This window comes from Hyla sarda, chromosome 1, assembly GCF_029499605.1.
Source record: "Hyla sarda isolate aHylSar1 chromosome 1, aHylSar1.hap1, whole genome shotgun sequence".
Taxonomy (NCBI): Eukaryota; Metazoa; Chordata; class Amphibia; order Anura; family Hylidae; genus Hyla; species Hyla sarda.
Window position 1 is genome coordinate 543,896,890 of NC_079189.1, and position 18,636 is coordinate 543,915,525.

The window sequence follows — 18,636 nt, forward strand, 5'->3', positions numbered from 1 at the left end:
AGACATGTGGCTTATCTTACAAAAATACACTGTAATAGATATACAGAAATCAGCCACAGCATTAAAACAACTGACATGTGAAATGGAAAACAAAAATGATATAAATACAAAAGTATAAATTGTGGGATATATTAGGCGGCAAATAAACCGTCAATCATAAGTTTTATAAGTTGGAAGCAGGAAAAATGGACAAGAATAAGTATCTGTTGGACTTTAAATAGGCACTGTCATTAAAATTAACTTTTAATATGAAACTCCTTCTGTGTAAATAAAAATGTTCCTAATATATTTGATTTAAAAAATATGTTTTTTTAAAAGTGTTTTTTTTACTTTGAAAAGCTGGCCACTAGGGGTCTCCCTACTGGTCCAGACTGCATTTTGATCCCCTCTTGTGCACTGAGTTTAGACTTGTGCTGGCCAGGCAGAAGTCCAAACTCAGGAAATGCAGTCTGGACCAACTCTCCCAATAGCTTGCTTTCTGCCTGTATATGAAACAGGCATAGAGCAAGCTCTGTGCACGGCCGCATGTGGCATGGGTCCAATTTGCATATCCCTGCCCTCTGCCTCCTGACACACTAAGCCCTCAGCACGCAGGGATAGAGAGAGGAGGCATCGCAGCATAGCGCAGGACTGGTATAGAATTTCATCTGAGTGTTGTAAGTATTCCAAAAATGCATTACTTATGCCGTGCTGGGGGCTGACTCATTTATGGGCATTCCCGAGAGGGAGCACAACATAGATGGGCGGAAGTAAGCCCTGACAGGCTTCAGTTGACATCGGACCTGCTGGGTCACACCCCCTTCCTCCCTTATAGACTTAGCAGGCTGACAGGTCTGAATTAAGGTCAAAAGGGGTATTTTTAAGCAAAAAAAAAAAAAAAGGGTCCACATGAGTTATGGACGGATTTTGGAGTGATTTGGGGACAGATTACTTTATGATAGGTACTCTTTAACAATTGCTAAATTGTGAAGGGTGGACAACCTGCTCAGAGCATCTCCACAATAACACATCTTGTGGGGTATTCCCTATATGTCGTGGTCTACCAAAAGAGGTCCAGAAAGGGGCAACTGGTAAACTAGCAGGATCATGGGTGCCCAATGCTCAGAGATGCATAAGGGAAGCTATAGCTAATCTGACTGGTCTAATTGAAAAGTTAATGCTGCTTATGATACAAAGTCACACAGAGCATCACACATTCTGCATATTAGGCTGTGCAGCTGCAGAATAGTCACAGTGTTCATAATGACCCCTGTCCACCACAAAGGCTTTAAGAATGGGCACATGAATATCAAAACTGGATCACAGAGAAATGGAAGGAAATGACCTGGTCTGATGAATGACATTTTCTTTTAGATCGTATGGATTGCTGGTGGAGGCAATGTAAAGCTCCTTCAGGGCGGTGCTGGCAGTACAAGGTAAAACAATACAATATTAGGCAGGTAGTTTTATTGTTATGGCTCATTAGTTTATATCTTTATATCTAGCTGTGTACTTGATACCATTGACAATGGGTAGGAAAGTAGGCAGCAGCAAATATGTAGCAAAATATGGCATGTGTGACCCTGCCCTTAATCTGATATTTCCACTGGGCACACTGACAGTGAATATATGTGTGATATATATGTGTGATATATGTTGTATTGTATTTGTTGTAATGATGAATTGCGATATACAGCAGCTACTGTAGTCATGTGTCATATCTGTGTCTTGAAAAGAAGTTAAAATTAAGGGTATAAAACCTTGTATAGTTAACTGCATATTTACATGAATCCTACAGAACTACAGACAAAAGAAAATTTACAAGAGGGAAGCATTACACGAGCAGCGAGGATGGGAGAGAGCTGAAGTATGAATTATGTGACAACAGGAAAAAAAGGGAATTTCTAGTGACAATTGTCGTTCTCCCACTCCATACTGCAGCCTATTATATGTGCAATGTAATTGAGCTGAAGCGCAGGCCATGAACAGTGGAATATCAAAGGGAAAGGTATTTCTCGCAGTGCACGCGCCTCCCACATCCACTTCAAGCCGTGGGCCATTTTATTTCAAATTGAATGTTAAAAATATATTTCTAAAGGCAAGCGCAGGTGCCAGCTGTAAAAGCTTTACTCCGCACTTCAGCGAAAGTGGACTAAGTGACGATCGGAAAAAGGAATTAGCGCGGTGACAAGACACGGCACTTTAAACACATACAGATCAATCATGACTTGGATACAGATCAAGCAATACCCTCGACGTGAAGACCAAAGTTTCCCTGGCAGCACATACTGACGTCTTACCACTTTAGTGAACAATATGATAACCTTTTCCAGCCTCTCCCTGCATGGATGTTCCGCTCTGACACCTCGGCCTGGAAAATGAAATAAGAAATGATAAAGCAATACTTTTCTCTGAGGCGTATATATTTATATGATTTATGATATAATGATGGTTTGTTAGGTCTTTTTTCACGCTGTATTTCTCCTGGCATATGAGGTAAATGAGTCCATAGACCCCATTACCTGACAGAGGCTAAAAGAGTGTGACTGATTCAGTGAGTCTGTTAGATGGGCAGGATTTTTATTTTTATATGGGCTGCGTGCACGCCCCCATACAGTCCCTGCACAGAACTCAGCCGAACACAGCCCACATGAAAATAAAGTCCTGCCCATCTGACAGCCTCATTAAAACAGTCAGAGGGTACTACAAAGCTATAAAACTCAAATTATTGAGGAGAACCCACACACTCAGAAGGGACTTGAAGCTGAAGATTTAAAGATGAGTTTAGTCATTTAGTTTATATTGAAGTCTGCAGCTTCAAATCCTGTGCATCAAATATGCCCAGAATACTGTACATGTGAATACACCCTAAAAGGGAATCTGTCAGCAGCATCATGCGCACTAACCTGCTGGCAGTGCCTGTTTGTGGGTGAAGCTGATCAAAATGGTGGTTAACTTATCTTCTTAGGTGCCGTCATTCCTGACAAATCGTAGAAAATCTAAATATGTAAATGAGGCTTTTGGTGCACTGCGAGTGTGCACTAGCCCTGAGATGCATTGGTTCTACTTCTCAGCGGGTCCCTTACTAACGACCCCTAAGGAATATTCCGGTGTTGCTTCTTAGCACATAGCTGATCTCCATCCCTGACTAGAACAGCTGGCCCTGACAATAATGGAGCACATGCAGGATCTTAGTAGCTACAGCAGAAGAGGGAATGTATGAATATTCAGGAGTAAGGGACCAGCTGAGAAGAACCAGTGCACCTCGAGCCTAGGGAGCACCCCCAGTGCACCTCGAGCCTAATTTAAATATCTGTATTTTCATATAACCACCATTTAGATAAGCATCACATGCACTAACAGGCAGTACAGCAGCTTAGTGCCGGTGATGTTTCTGATAGATTCCCTTTAACGTGCCCATATACATGGGATATCTCTACCAGCTATCTTTCCCAATACTGATCCCCCTCCCTTACTGGGATGCCCCCTTACACATTAGTCAGAAGACCAGCCCAACATAAATCAGCAGATTCGGCCTTTAGTCAGAGTATGTAATGTGAAATGTAATTGTGAGGCCTCTTTTCTTATTGCTCCCCAGTGCACTATTCCTATGAATAAATCGACAAGCGGGTGTTACCATTCACCCTTGGATGTGTCCTTTTACACTATACTGACTGGACAGCACCAGACTCTATAGGGAAGTCCCCCCGCCCCCCCCCCCCCCCCCCCCGTTAACAAGGGGAATGGTCACACCCAGTTGTCAATTAAGTCATACATTTCCAGAAGAAATGACAAAAGAACTGTGCAACACCAAGATCTAAGAAAAGATGCTCCAGTAATGTTATTTTAGAACAGTATTTGCTGAAACTGATACTTTATAGCACAATACATTATAGCAGTGTCACAAAGGATTTATAATAATCATATGAGTCCCAGCATTTCAGAGCTACTTAGAACACCCAAGGTGCTTTAGTGAAATTACATATGTTTTCCTCAAATAGCAAATTTGTTCCTGAAGAGATGCTTCAATGATCCAAGGAAAGCTGGGTGGACATGTCATCCCTGTATATGTAGATCTGAAGGGGGGAGATTTATCAAAACCTGTGCAGAGGAACAATGGAGCTGTTGTCCATAGCAACCAATCAGATTCCAGCTTACATTTTATAAGAAGGCCTCTTAAATATGAAAGCTGGAATCTGAATGGTTGCTCTGGGCAACTGCTCCACTTTTCTTCTCCAAAGTTTTGATAAGATTGCTTCTTTCATTTTTTAAAATAAAAGTAGCGATCTGATAGGTTGCTATGGGCAACTGCACCGCTCTTCCTCTACACAGGTTTTGATAAATCTTCCTCTAGGAGTCAATTTACTTAAACATGTAGCACTATTTTGTAGTCTGGCTGTTGCACCACATGACAGTACAATGAATTGCAGAAATACGTCTGACAATATGTCCATTAATGCTAAGATTTGAAGGAGTTTTGCCCTTTCCCCCCAGTGTTCAGCAAGCCCCATAACCCACCCTCAATGAGTGATTAATAGCATTCCTTTACACAAGAAACAATTATTAAAATGATCTTCTGATATGTCATGGATACATGTGGAAAGATCTCAGACCTCAGCTGGGTTCCAGAAAGAATGGGTTCTGTAGAGAATGCAGAAATATTGGGGGAGATTTATCAAAACCTGTGCAGAGGAAGAGTGGTGCAGTTGCCCATAGCAACCAATCAGATTGCTTCTTTCATTTTCCACAGGCCTCTTTAGAGGCCTGTGGAAAATGAAAGAAGCAATCTGATTGGTTGCTATGGGCAACTGCACCACTCTTCCTCTGCACAGGTTTTGATAAATCTCCCCCATTGTTGTTGCTCATAGATTCTAGTCCTTATTTATGAGTATGGTCCTTTGCTTACAATATTGGCAGATTTTCAACAACAGAAATCACTTTTTTTTTCCTTATATATTACGATTTATATATATATATATATATATATATATATATATATATATATATATATATATATAAAATTTTATTTTTATTTTTTTTAACAACTTTGGCAGTGTTAAAGGGGTACTCCGGTGGAAAACTTTTTTTTTTTTTTTACATCAACTGGTGCCAGAAAGTTAAACAGATTTGTAAATGACTATTAAAAAATCTTAATACTTTCAGTACTTATTAGCTGCTGAATACTACAGAGGAAAGTCTTTTCTTTTTGGAACACAGTGCTCTCTGCTGACATCATGACCGCAGTGCTCTCTGCTGACATCTCTGTCCATTTTAGGAACTGTCCAGAGCAGCATATGTTTTCTATGGGGATTTTCTCCTAAGCTGGACAGTTCTTAAAATGGACAGAGGTGTCAGCAGAGAGCCCTGTGGTCATGATGTCAGCAGAGAGCTCTGTGTTCCAAAAAGAAAATAAATTTCCTCTGTAGTATTCAGCAGCTAATCAGTACTGATTTTTTTTTTTATAGAAGTAATTTACAAATCTGTTTAACTTTCTGGCACCTATTGATAAAAAAATAAAATAAATAAATAAAGGTTTCCACCGGAATACCCCTTTAAGGATTTGTTCACATGATGGCATTTCCGTGTGGAATTTCCATGTGATAATCTTTATTCATTTTTTTTTCTTCCTCCAAACAAAAAAGATACATGGATATCTCCACTACCTACAAAAACACCAATGTCCCAAAAAACACACACAAAATGACAGAAAGGAAAAAAAGTTTGGCTAATAGTCATTTGCCAGATTAGTCCTCCCGTCGGACATGCATGTGATTCTGAATAGGTAGAGAGGAATAAGATGATGAAAGACTCCTCTGGCAGTGGTGTATCTCCTTTTAGAACAAAATGATCGAGCATGTTGAGATTCATCTAGCCCAGTGTTTCCCAACTAGGGAGACTCCAGCTCTTGCAAAACTACAACTCCCAGCATGCCTGGACAGCCAATGGCTCTTGGGGCATGCTGGCAGTTGTAGTTTTGCAACAGCTAGAGGCACACTGGTTGGAAACACTAATGTAGCCAATCCTTTTCTTCTCTGACAGCTTTCTCTAGTCAGGAGGCACCTTTACATTTTACACACAGAGAAGGTCTTTATCGAGCTTCATTGTCATTTCCTGGTCTATGGGGAATGGTACTTCATAACGTTCAGGAGACTGTAAAAGTTTATGACTTTTCTCAATAAAGTCCCATTTTTTTTCACAAAATTTGGAAAATGACACAAAAAATAAAAGATACATACCCTATTTGATATAAAAGATACATACCACATTTGAATGTGTACATACAAAAGACACCCAAATGAACAATGCCAAAAAATAACCCACTTACTTATATTACCTATGACTCTAACTAAACCACATACTTACTGCATTCTAAAAACTGCCTTATTCGGTCAAAAACAGCATGAAGAAATCCCTGGAAAATAAATAAATAACAAAAAGTCAATTACATTGCAATACACTTTTGATCAAGAAATACTGTATCCAGGTTACAAGAGACACGGGGTGACGTTGATTCATCTGTGACTTGCTGTATCTATCATCTTTCATTAAAGCATCATTTTCTTCCCAGAGTCCTAGCCTTGGAATATGTCTATGAACTTGGAACAGACGATGAATGGTTGGCTGACGACATCTACAACAGATCTACTAAACAATGCAGATCACAGACTGTTTTAGATATTTTCTGAAATCTTAGTAAAAATGTTTTCTTCCGCAAGTGAAACATGTCTTCTAACTGGTGCGAAATTTAGCATCAATCAAAGTAGACTCTATAGAGCCCATGCACACTGAGGAAATTAAGTGAGGAATCTGTGGATCTGCACTGTCTAGAATTGGGGTACATTTTTTACATGGAATTATCCACTGAAACGAACCCATGAAATTCAAACTCTCATTTAGTAATGGGCTTTTTCTGGCAGATTCCACTGAAAGAATCAACATGTTCATTCTTTTGGCAGAATCTGTATCAGGCTGCATTCACACCACGTTTTGTACATACGGGTGCAGGATCCGGCAGGGGGAGGGGCAAACTGGGCGCTCCCGTACCCCAGCCGGATCAGTCGGATCAATTTGACTCCGGTCGGCTCATTAAAGTAAATGGAGTCACGGGCTGATCCGGCTGGGGTACGGGAGCGCCCGGTTTGCCCCTCCCCCCGCTGGATATGGCACCCGTATGTACAAAACATGGTGTGAATGCAGCCTAAGTCGCAGAAATTTAGCAGTGTGTACCGTGCAACAGAATCCAATTAAAGACAATTGGAGGCTGTAGTGAGCAGATTCCGATCAGAATGTCCTCTCTATTGTGCAACGTGTAAGCAGAAAATATGGCACTCTCTGAGGTTTGTGGTGCTCAAGTAGGATCTCAATCGTTGTTACAGTATGAACATAAATTTCTGATGAAGGTCCGATAGAACCGAAATGTCAAAATATATGCATGTGGATTGCTTAAATAAAAATCACATGGAATGCGGAGTCTACTTACATTCTGTTCTCTTATAAACAGGAACTGAATACAGTTAAAGTACTGTTAAAAGAGGTGGAAAACAAGGTGGAGGGGTTAACAGAAAACACTCTGCTTCGGGGTCCCAGGTGGATAAGCTGTCTGATCAAGTGAAAGGGCAGGATCTCCATATACAACAATTATATGAAATGCAAGAAGATATAGAAAATCGTGAACGCAGAAACAATATTTGCATACCTGGCTTACCTGAGAGGGTTAAAGAGCCAGAGTTGACTACAACCCTGCAGAGGATTTTTTGCAAAATTTTAGAACGGCCAGAGTCCAGTGAGATGGAGATTGATCAAATACCACAATTCAGCCAAGAGATGTGATGTGTAGGTTACATCATTATAAAGTCCAGGAAGAATTAAAGCGCAAATCACGTGCTATGGAGAATATTGTTTTTGAGGGGGCACAATTAATGTTTCTACAGGACCTATCAAAGATTACACATACTCAAAGAAGGGCACTTAGGCCACTACTGGATGTATTAAGGGAGCGAGAACTGGTATATTATTGGGGCTTTCCCTTTCAATTAGTGGTAAGATTTAATGGACAAAGGGTGACGTTAAGGCTAGGTTCACACTGCAGAATTTCTGCCGGAGATTGAGCCGGCGGCGCTAGGACCGAGCAGACTGCATTGCTGCCCCCATAGACTGCAATGCATTTCTGGGTGGACCTTTGGGGGGGTACTAGTGGAGTAAGGGAGTTAACGAAATTTGATAACCTGACAATCTCAGGGGTGGCAGGAATGGGGGCCCTGTCAGTAATATATAAGCTTCTGTTGGATTTGAGCAATAATGGCAGGGTACAGTTTTTAATGCCTGGGAGCAAGAGCTAGGGATGATATTCTCTGATAGGGAGATTCAGCAAATTTGTAGCCTATCTTATGGTATGTTATCCTCCTCCCTTATAAAAGAAAAAAACTATAAAATTGTTTCACGTTGGTATCTCAGTCCAGCTGCTGTGCATAGAATGTACATGGATAAAACAGATAGATATTGGAGGTGTTTGGAGGAGGAGGGGACATTACTACATGTGTGGTGGGGGTGTTCTGAAATCAAAAGGTTTTGGGATAAAAATGTTAATATTTATAGGCAGGTTTCAGGGCGAATAACTGAAAACACAGCAATGATCGCTCTCTTGACCCTATATCTGGGCCATCAGATAGTACATAAGAAGGAAATGCTGAATGATTTAATAGCGGCGGCAAGAAGAGTAATTCCTAGACATTGGAAGTCATCAGTAGTACCATCATTAGTGGAATGGTTCGAGGAAGTGCAGTTTATTAGGTGGGCAGAGGAACAATTGGCAGAAGTGCAAGGTAACTATGAAGGATTTGGGAAAATATGGGAAGAATGGATAATGTTTGTGGAATCACCGGGATTCATGAGCGTTTTAAGGGGTCCATAGGGGGATGGGAATCGGAGGGGAGGAGTGAGGGGAAGTCTATCCCTTTTTTATTTTTCTCTCTCTCTTTTTCTTTCTCTTTTTGTACTTTTTTTTTTTTTTTTTTGGTAGAGTTACGGGCCAAGAAGGTGGTAGTAAGGTAATGCAGGTAAGATATTATAGTTTGGTTTATTAAATATAGGATATCCATTAGCATTTGTGTGTATTTTGTCCTGTAAGCTTAATGGAATGTACTGAAAATCTGAATATAATTAGAGTGTCACATGCCTCTTACCTGAGGAAGAGGCACTGCTGCCTCGAAACGCATTGTTTGACTTAAATAAAGTAACCTTTGCATCTAACAAGCAGATGTCCTTGTGGTTTGCGCAACAACCTGGCTTTTCCAAGATTTATTCGCTATCTACAGATCAGCTGGGGATGCCCTGATGCCGACTCCGGGAAGCAGCACCACTTTTCTATTCATGCGCATATAGCAGTTGTGTCTCACACAACTCCACCAGGTGAGCAAACCTGTACTATTAACTCTTTTCTAAACGCGTTACAATCTCCTGCGCAAACTATACTACGCCATAGAAATCTCTACCTTTGTCTTTATTTCAGGATATACTGTTAGCAGGCTGTCAGTGATACTTGCGGCTCTGTATGAGAGATTTTGCATTCAGAGAGCGTGTTAACAGGAGCTAATCATCCATAATAACATTTTGATCATGTAGGTAAAGCTCTAACAGACAATTAGCGCACTGTCACTCAGCTCTAAACTGATTGACAAAAGTAATCACATTCCGTTTCCCATCAGGAGCGCGGCATCGCGTTCCATAACACAAGGATGTCTGAGAAGACTGTGGACGAAATATCAGAGACACAAGTAATAAATAATACAGCAGATATGAATTGTACTTGTGAATGGTTGCTATGAGACACTGCCTTTATAGCTGGAGATAGTCAAACACTGACATCTGCTTTCCAGGGGTCAGATAGTTAATCTAACACTGTATCGACTTCAAAGACGAAATCCACCGGGAACTCAATGAAGAGATTCACTAGATTGAACGAAAAGGAATGAATGCAAGCTAGAAAAAGGGACAGTGATAGACAAACGGACGGATAATAGATGGATAAAAGACCGGGCCAGCAATTTAAAAGACTGCCAGGAAGAACAGTCTTAAAAAGCAAAGTGATGCAATTGGTAATTCATATTTTAAAAGACAAATTTCGATTTAGTAAAAAAGCAGTGAACAGGGAAAAAGATGTAGGTAGGTCACCTAGTCAAGTCGATTTTCAAGTGCCAATGTTTTTTTATATTTGGGTTATGTTCACAGGGCAGATATGCTAAGCAAAATTGTGGGAAAAAATCTGTAGCGTATAGTAGATAAGATCAAGCACTGCATAAAAAAACATATAAAATCTGCTTAGAAATTGACCAGTGGAGCAGATTTTAAAGTAATAGCATGTCGACTTGTGGATAGGCTGCAGCTTTGTTGTGGATGTCATCCTTCAATGGGGATGTAAAAATCCACAAAAATACATAAGAAAATATATTGTACATGGTCAGAGTAAGGGTGCATTCACACCACGTTTTTGTAACACAGTTCCCGTATACGTTTTCAATTTGAAAACCATACGGAACCGTATTGAAAACCGTAGGCATTGAAAACCGTATGCCAAAACAATGCATCCGGTTGTATTCATTTTGCGTCTTGTACGGTTTTGTCCATTTTTTTCCCGTAACCAAAAACCGTAGCCTGCCGTGGTTTTTGGTCTGGGTGAAAAACTTTAAACCGTATACAGTTTTTTTTTTCTTTTTTTTAATATGGGAGTCAATGGAACCATAATAGAACCGTATGTGCATACGGTTCCATCTGGTTTTCACCATACGTTTTTTTTTTTACTTTGCACAGGTTTTTTTTCTTGGAATTTCAATCAAAGTGAATCTTTATTCATAATGGTGTGAAAAGTTAAAAACATATACATTTTTTTTCTTAAAAAACTGATGCAACCGGACATCATTTTTCAAATCGCATACGGGTTAAAACTTGTATACATGTTTTGATAGAGTTTAGTCCGGTTTTGAGGAATCTATTTTTCATCTAAAACCTGATACGGGAACTGTATTGCAAAAACGTGATGTGAATGCAGCCTAAGCACTTAAATTTGCAACACTAAAGTCATGTGATATGCAGTGGATCTGTCTCTGCAGATATACCTCCAGAAAGTCTATGGTTTTGTGTCCACAAATCCAGATGCAGAATCCACAAACAGCATCTGTCCCGTGTGGCAGTACAATTTTAGTCACGCAACAAAATGTCTGTGCCTAGTCTAGACCTAGGTCAGTGTTTCCCAACCAGGGTGCCTCCAGCTGTTGCAAAACTACAACTCCCAGCATGCCAGACAGCCGAAGGCTGTCCGGGCATGCTGGGAGTTGTAGTTTTGCAACAGCTGGAGGCACCCTGGTTGGGAAACACTGACCTAGGGAGAAACTCCAGTACTGTCACTGACAACCTGATAAACAATGTCAGCATCACAATTTTCATCATGTTCGCTTCTAATGACTCAACCTATGGGATATCAATCACGCCAGGAAGGGCATGTTAAGGGACTGGACACATCAGTCTTTAGCATGACACCCAGATGAATAGTGTGGAGTAAACAATATAATTTGTTTTTTAAGATTATGCAGCATTTGGGCAGATTATAAAGGGGCATCTTTATCAGTCATTGAGTCAGTAGAACTGTACCAACTCCAATATCAAAACAAAAAATAGTATATTATCATTAAAGGGATTGTCCAGACTTTACAAATGGATGACCCATCCACAGGAGGGGCCATCAATATTAGATCGGCAGACATCACCGCCACAGCTGTTTGAACCCAGGGCAGTACTTGTGCAATTGCTGCTACTTCATTCCCTAAAATATTATAGGATACATTTTGTAAATGAACATACTTTCATAGGTGATAAAAAAAAACTTATGTTACCGTTTTACTACTGTAAATTTGTTATTACTAGGCGGAGAAGAGTTTGATTATCCTGTATGACAGCATGGGGGTGGTCTAGGGGCATAACTTTTTTTGACAGACTTATGCTACCCTATCCAAACATAAACCAGGAGACCCTGATTCAATGTTACATTTAAATAGGTTATCCAGGAAAAAAAATATTTTTTTTCTATATCAACTGGCTCCAGAAAGTTAAACAGATTTCATGAGCTCTGTAGTCCACCATATTCATGAGCTCTGTAGTCCACCATATTCACCAGCTCTGCAGTCCACCATACTCACGAGCTCTGTAGTCCACCATATTCACCAGCTCTGCAGTCCACCATATTCAGGAGCTCTGCAGTCCACCATATTCAGGAGCTCTGCAGTCCACCATATTCAGGAGCTCTGCAGTCCACCATATTCACGAGCTCTGCAGTCCACCATATTCACGAGCTCTGCAGTCCACCATATTCACGAGCTCTGCAGTCCACCATATTCACGAGCTCTGCAGTCCACCATATTCACGAGCTCTGTAGTCCACCATATTCACGAGCTCTGTAGTCCACCATATTCACGAGCTCTGTAGTCCACCATATTCACGAGCTCTGCAGTCCACCATATTCACGAGCTCTGCAGTCCACCATATTCACGAGCTCTGCAGTCCACCATATTCACGAGCTCTGCAGTCCACCATATTCACGAGCTCTGCAGTCCACCATATTCACGAGCTCTGCAATCCACCATATTCAGGAGCTCTGCAGTCCACCATATTCAGGAGCTCTGCAGTCCACCATATTCAGGAGCTCTGCAGTCCACCATATTCAGGAGCTCTGCAGTCCACCATATTCACGAGCTCTGCAGTCCACCATATTCACGAGCTCTGCAGTCCACCATATTCACGAGCTCTGTAGTCCACCATATTCACGAGCTCTGTAGTCCACCATATTCACGAGCTCTGTAGTCCACCATATTCACGAGCTCTGTAGTCCACCATATTCACGAGCTCTGCAGTCCACCATATTCACGAGCTCTGCAGTCCACCATATTCACGAGCTCTGCAGTCCACCATATTCACGAGCTCTGCAGTCCACCATATTCACGAGCTCTGCAGTCCACCATATTCACGAGCTCTGCAATCCATCATATTCACGAGCTCTGCAATCCATCATATTCACGAGCTCTGCAATCCACCATATTCACGAGCTCTGCAGTCCACCATATTCATGAGCTCTGCAATCCATCATATTCACCAGCTCTGTAGTCCACCATATTCATGAGCTCTGCAGTCCACCATATTCACGAGCTCTGTAGTCCACCATATTCACGAGCTCTGCAATCCATCATATTCACGAGCTCTGCAGTCCACCATATTCACGAGCTCTGCAGTCCACCATATTCACGAGCTCTGTAGTCCACCATATTCACGAGCTCTGCAGTCCACCATATTCACGAGCTCTGCAGTCCACCATATTCAGGAGCTCTGCAGTCCACCATATTCACGAGCTCTGTAGTCCACCATATTCAAGAGCTCTGTAGTCCACCATATTCACGAGCTCTGTAGTCCACCATATTCATGAGCTCTATAGTCCACCATATTCACGAGCTCTGGAGTCCACCATATTCACGAGCTCTGTAGTCCACCATATTCACGAGCTCTGCAGTCCACCATATTCACGAGCTCTGCAGTCCACCATATTCACGAGCTCTGCAGTCCACCATATTCACGAGCTCTGCAGTCCACCATATTCACGAGCTCTGCAGTCCACCATATTCACGAGCTCTGCAATCCATCATATTCAGGAGCTCTGCAGTCCACCATATTCAGGAGCTCTGCAGTCCACCATATTCAGGAGCTCTGCAGTCCACCATATTCACGAGCTCTGCAGTCCACCATATTCACGAGCTCTGCAGTCCACCATATTCACGAGCTCTGTAGTCCACCATATTCACGAGCTCTGTAGTCCACCATATTCACGAGCTCTGTAGTCCACCATATTCACGAGCTCTGTAGTCCACCATATTCACGAGCTCTGCAGTCCACCATATTCACGAGCTCTGCAGTCCACCATATTCACGAGCTCTGCAGTCCACCATATTCACGAGCTCTGCAGTCCACCATATTCACGAGCTCTGCAGTCCACCATATTCACGAGCTCTGCAATCCATCATATTCACGAGCTCTGCAATCCATCATATTCACGAGCTCTGCAATCCACCATATTCACGAGCTCTGCAGTCCACCATATTCATGAGCTCTGCAATCCATCATATTCACCAGCTCTGTAGTCCACCATATTCATGAGCTCTGCAGTCCACCATATTCACGAGCTCTGTAGTCCACCATATTCACGAGCTCTGCAATCCATCATATTCACGAGCTCTGCAGTCCACCATATTCACGAGCTCTGCAGTCCACCATATTCACGAGCTCTGTAGTCCACCATATTCAAGAGCTCTGTAGTCCACCATATTCACGAGCTCTGTAGTCCACCATATTCATGAGCTCTATAGTCCACCATATTCACGAGCTCTGTAGTCCACCATATTCACGAGCTCTGTAGTCCACCATATTCACAAGCTCTGTAGTCCACCATATTCACGAGCTCTGTAGTCCACCATATTCATGAGCTCTGGAGTCCACCATATTCACGAGCTCTGTAGTCCACCATATTCACAAGCTCTGTAGTCCACCATATTCATGAACTCTGTAGTCCACCATATTCACGAGCTCTGTAGTCCACCATATTCATGAACTACTGCTCCAGACCAACAACCCGGTGATGACTGACAGCATTCTGTGCACTATGACTGCTTAAGGGTGCATTCACACGGCCGTCTGATTAAAAACTGTTTTTAAAAAATCCCATTCATGTAAATGGGATTTGTTTTACAATCTGTTTACATCCGTTTGTATCCGACTGCACTCATTTCCGTTTTTTTTGACGGCAGAGAAAACGGCACATGCAGTATTTTTTCTTCCGTCAAAAAAACACAGAAAAAACAGATACAGTAAATTTAACATTGAAGTCTATGAAAAACAGATGAACCTTTAATGTCATCCGTTTGGATCCGTTTTTTTAATCCATTTTTTCATCCGTTTTTACTTCTGAGCATGCTCAGAACAAAAAAATGTTTGTTTTTTTGGTTCAATAACTGAACAGTAGCAGGTCCAAATTTTTTTTTTGTCCGTTTTTTTTTTTTTGGGACGGGAGAAGAATGGGACGGTTCAAGACGGCTGGGTGAACGCAGCCTAAGAGAACCATAACATAGTATCTGCTCCAACTCCCTAGATCACAATAATCGGAACAGCTAAATAGGAATCGTGCAAAGCGCTAAACAATTGTCGCTCGCTCTTTGGATGCACGTGCATGTACCTCTGCAAAAGTCTTCTAATGAATAAAGCTGATCAGCAAGGAAGTGGTGAGTGCCACCTTTTCTGTACTACTGTATATAGTACATATATAGTATAGTATATATGTTCTATAGTGAAAGCCTATTGGATTCACGGGCAGAGCACTGCCAATGACACTTACTTATCACTATGTCATACTATACCCTGCAACTAATGGTCTGAATGTTTGGCAATCCTTATACATTACCTTATATTTACTCTTCTCTATGGGGGACATTTATCAAAACCTGTGAAGAGGAAAAGTTGCTGAGTTGCCCATACCAACCAATCAGATCACTTCTTTCATTTTTCAGAGTTTTTTTCAAAAATGAAAGACGGGATCTGATTGGTTGCTATGGGCAACTGGGCAACTTTTCCTCTGGACAGGTTTTGATAAATCTCTCCCCTTGCTTCTATGTTTCTATAGTGGACAGCACATGGCTGACCCTTAAATACAGACTCTCAAGCCACATTTCTGCTGCCTACCTCAGATGGAGGACTATAAAAGTAACAACCACGCTTTAGGGCTGGTGTCTTCATCATGGCAAATAAGTGGAGCGACATTCTCAGGTCCACAACAATAATTTTGCGGCATCCTGCTGGTTTGTTCCTGTGTGTGGGCGGCCACCTACACACAGGAACACACCAGCAGGACACCGCAAAATTATTGTTGTGGACCTGAGGAAGGAGTGAGAACACGCCGAAACGCGTTGTCCAGTTGTACCCTTTACGTACGAATAAAATAAAAAAGTATCCTGTGTATCCATTTGGCATCCTGACTTATTTACACAGTTGCACTTGGAGACAGAATCCCCACATTTTCTGTGCTTCTATTTCCTTTAATGATGGGAGTAGTAGTAGTCCCTCAGCACTGCAGGAGTCTGCTCCTTTCGCCTCTTCTGAGCATGCTCAGAAGTAATAACGGTTCAAAAACGTGCAACATCTTTTCCTTGCTAAAAATAACAGAATAGGAACAAAACGAGTGCAAACGGGTGACGAAGGACTGTAAAAAAATCCCACTGACATCAATGGGATCTATTTACAGCGTTTGTAGAAGGCAAGAACGGATTTGAAAACCGGCATGAACTAATGGGGACTGATGTTAATGTGAACAAGCCCTGACAACGCATTATTCCTGTTCTGAACCTTTTTAATATTCAGGGGCTTTACATTGACAATGTGTGCTCTTACCATGGCGTCTGCATTCTGGAGAGGATCGGCAAACCCGTGGACAGTCAGTTTACGCAGAACTGAAAAAAAGAAATACAAAACAAGAAGATAGTGAGCAATTATAGGCAATTTCTGCAAACTAATAATAAGAAAAATAAAAAGGGCGGAAAGAAGATGACAGAAATGAAGACAAGATGACTGGAAAGGTTCCCGGAGTCACTGGCCTCCAGAGACACAACACACTGATGGATCACAAAATCTGGATTGTATCCACTTTGTAGTCGGAATTTGCATTTCGTCCATTCATCCACACTTGTTTTCAGCGAGGATGTAATTTGTCATTCTTTCTTCTGTGTTTCACCATTTTCATTCAGAGGTTAACATTTATTATGACCTGCTTTTTTTTTTTTTTTTTTGCTTCGAACTTCACAAATCCTTCAAAAAGTGGCATGAGGCATTACTATAACACATGGAGCTAATAACTCCGTAAGCGCACTGCGACAGATTTCAAGAACAGATCACTTTCCTTTTCCATCTTCCTAATACTGATACTATGGGGGAGATTCTAAAAAACAACTGTAATTTCTGTTCCAGCGATATTATTTACACCTTTTTTTTTCCTCCTCACATTTTCAAAGGTCTTTTGTGCTGCTTTGAAAAGCACAAAAAAATAATACTCGGCAATCTCGGCTGCGACACCACCAGACTTCCAAATGGCTGGTGTCACAACCACACCCCCTCAATGCAAGTATATGGGAGGGGGCATATGACTAATTCTCTATTTTTCTTCCTTATGTAAAAAGGTCACAAATCCTGATAAACACAATATCGGTCTGTTATTATAAATCTATTTTAAAATAAAGTATATAGAAGTATTTATATTATTGAATCCTGTTCCCATTTAAGATCCATGAATCCAACATTGTTTTCTGTGTGTTCCAAGTCCCTTCCACAGATTTAACTTATCTCACTAATGAAAAACATATGTGGACTGACATATAAAAAGAATCTTTGCTGCTGTCACTTATATTCTTTGCCTACTGAAGAAGGGGTCTATTTAAGTGCCCTGAAACGCGTCTAGGTCTGGATACAGTCTGAATAGAGCATTAGAAATATGCACTGCTCCTCCAGTAGCTGGCACACTGAAACAAACCATTCATCTTTTTATCACACCAGCTGGGAGCCTCACCTACCTGCCGCACAGACTTGCTTCAAACGCTGTTGTATGTACAACTATCCCGATTTGGCTTGCTAAGTAGAGGTCCGATACCAACACAGCCACACGCCGACGCTACGGACCTCCGACATGGGAGTCTCTTGCCAGAGCCCCCGCCGCTAGACGGATTCTAACCATCTCCTACAACACAGCAATTTTACCATCATTGGCCCGTCGCAGTACGGAGACCAGCGGACAGGGTGAGAGACAACCAATTCCTATTAATCTGAACAACCTAGTCTGTCAACCAAAGACTGTTTCACACTATAGCCACATATTTGCCGGACTAACAGTTTATGCCGGACAATCGGCCGATAACCTAACAACCACCCAAACAGCAGTGCTATATTCAATTTCATATACCATTAGGGCCCAATGGTAAAACATTATATACACCATTGCTTTATCAGTCTTATTTTTATTTATGTTTTATCAAATACATTTTTTAATTGATTTTATATTGTGACAAACATTGTATAATAAATTGTTTTGCATTTCTATCAATCTAACTGTCTATAATTTTTGTTCATTGTGTATCATTCTTGAGGTGTGGTTAATATATTACTATTGAGACTTTTCACTATTGTCGATTAGTGGGGACTGATCATTTTAACCACATATACCTCAGACTTTGGTTGTGAGCTGCACACATTAGTTTTCTTTCTAATTTACAAATCTGTTTAACTTTCTGGCACCAGTTGATTAAAAAAATTTTTTTTCCAGGGGAGTACCCCTTTAAATAGACATGTCCGGAGAGACAGTGAATTTTATCTCTTTAAATGACATGTCCCGTGCTCACTTTTCTTATTGTATCCGTTCCGGGCTGCAAAAAAAAAGAAAATAAGCTCTCTCTTATCTGCATACGCTCCCCCGGTGCTCCGGTACAGGCGTTCGGTCCCCGGGCTGTATTCTTCTTACTTCCTGTTAGCCCGACACGTCACACGGAGCTTCAGCCTATCACTGGCCGAGGCGGGACATCGCTGCGGCCGGTG

At 41.5% G+C, this 18,636-nt stretch overlaps 1 protein-coding gene across 1 annotated transcript in view; it reads right to left on the reverse strand.

The window, feature by feature from the left end:
* IPO11 (importin 11) overlaps nt 1-18,636 on the reverse strand; it is a 494,099-nt gene that overhangs the window by 368,562 nt on the left and 106,901 nt on the right. The window contains exons 7-9 of the mRNA XM_056541414.1: nt 16,450-16,508; nt 6,343-6,391; nt 2,280-2,350 (exon numbers count right to left, since the gene is read on the reverse strand). Of these exons, the coding sequence (XP_056397389.1) occupies nt 2,280-2,350; nt 6,343-6,391; nt 16,450-16,508 (179 nt within the window). The remainder of the gene's footprint in view (nt 1-2,279; nt 2,351-6,342; nt 6,392-16,449; nt 16,509-18,636) is intronic.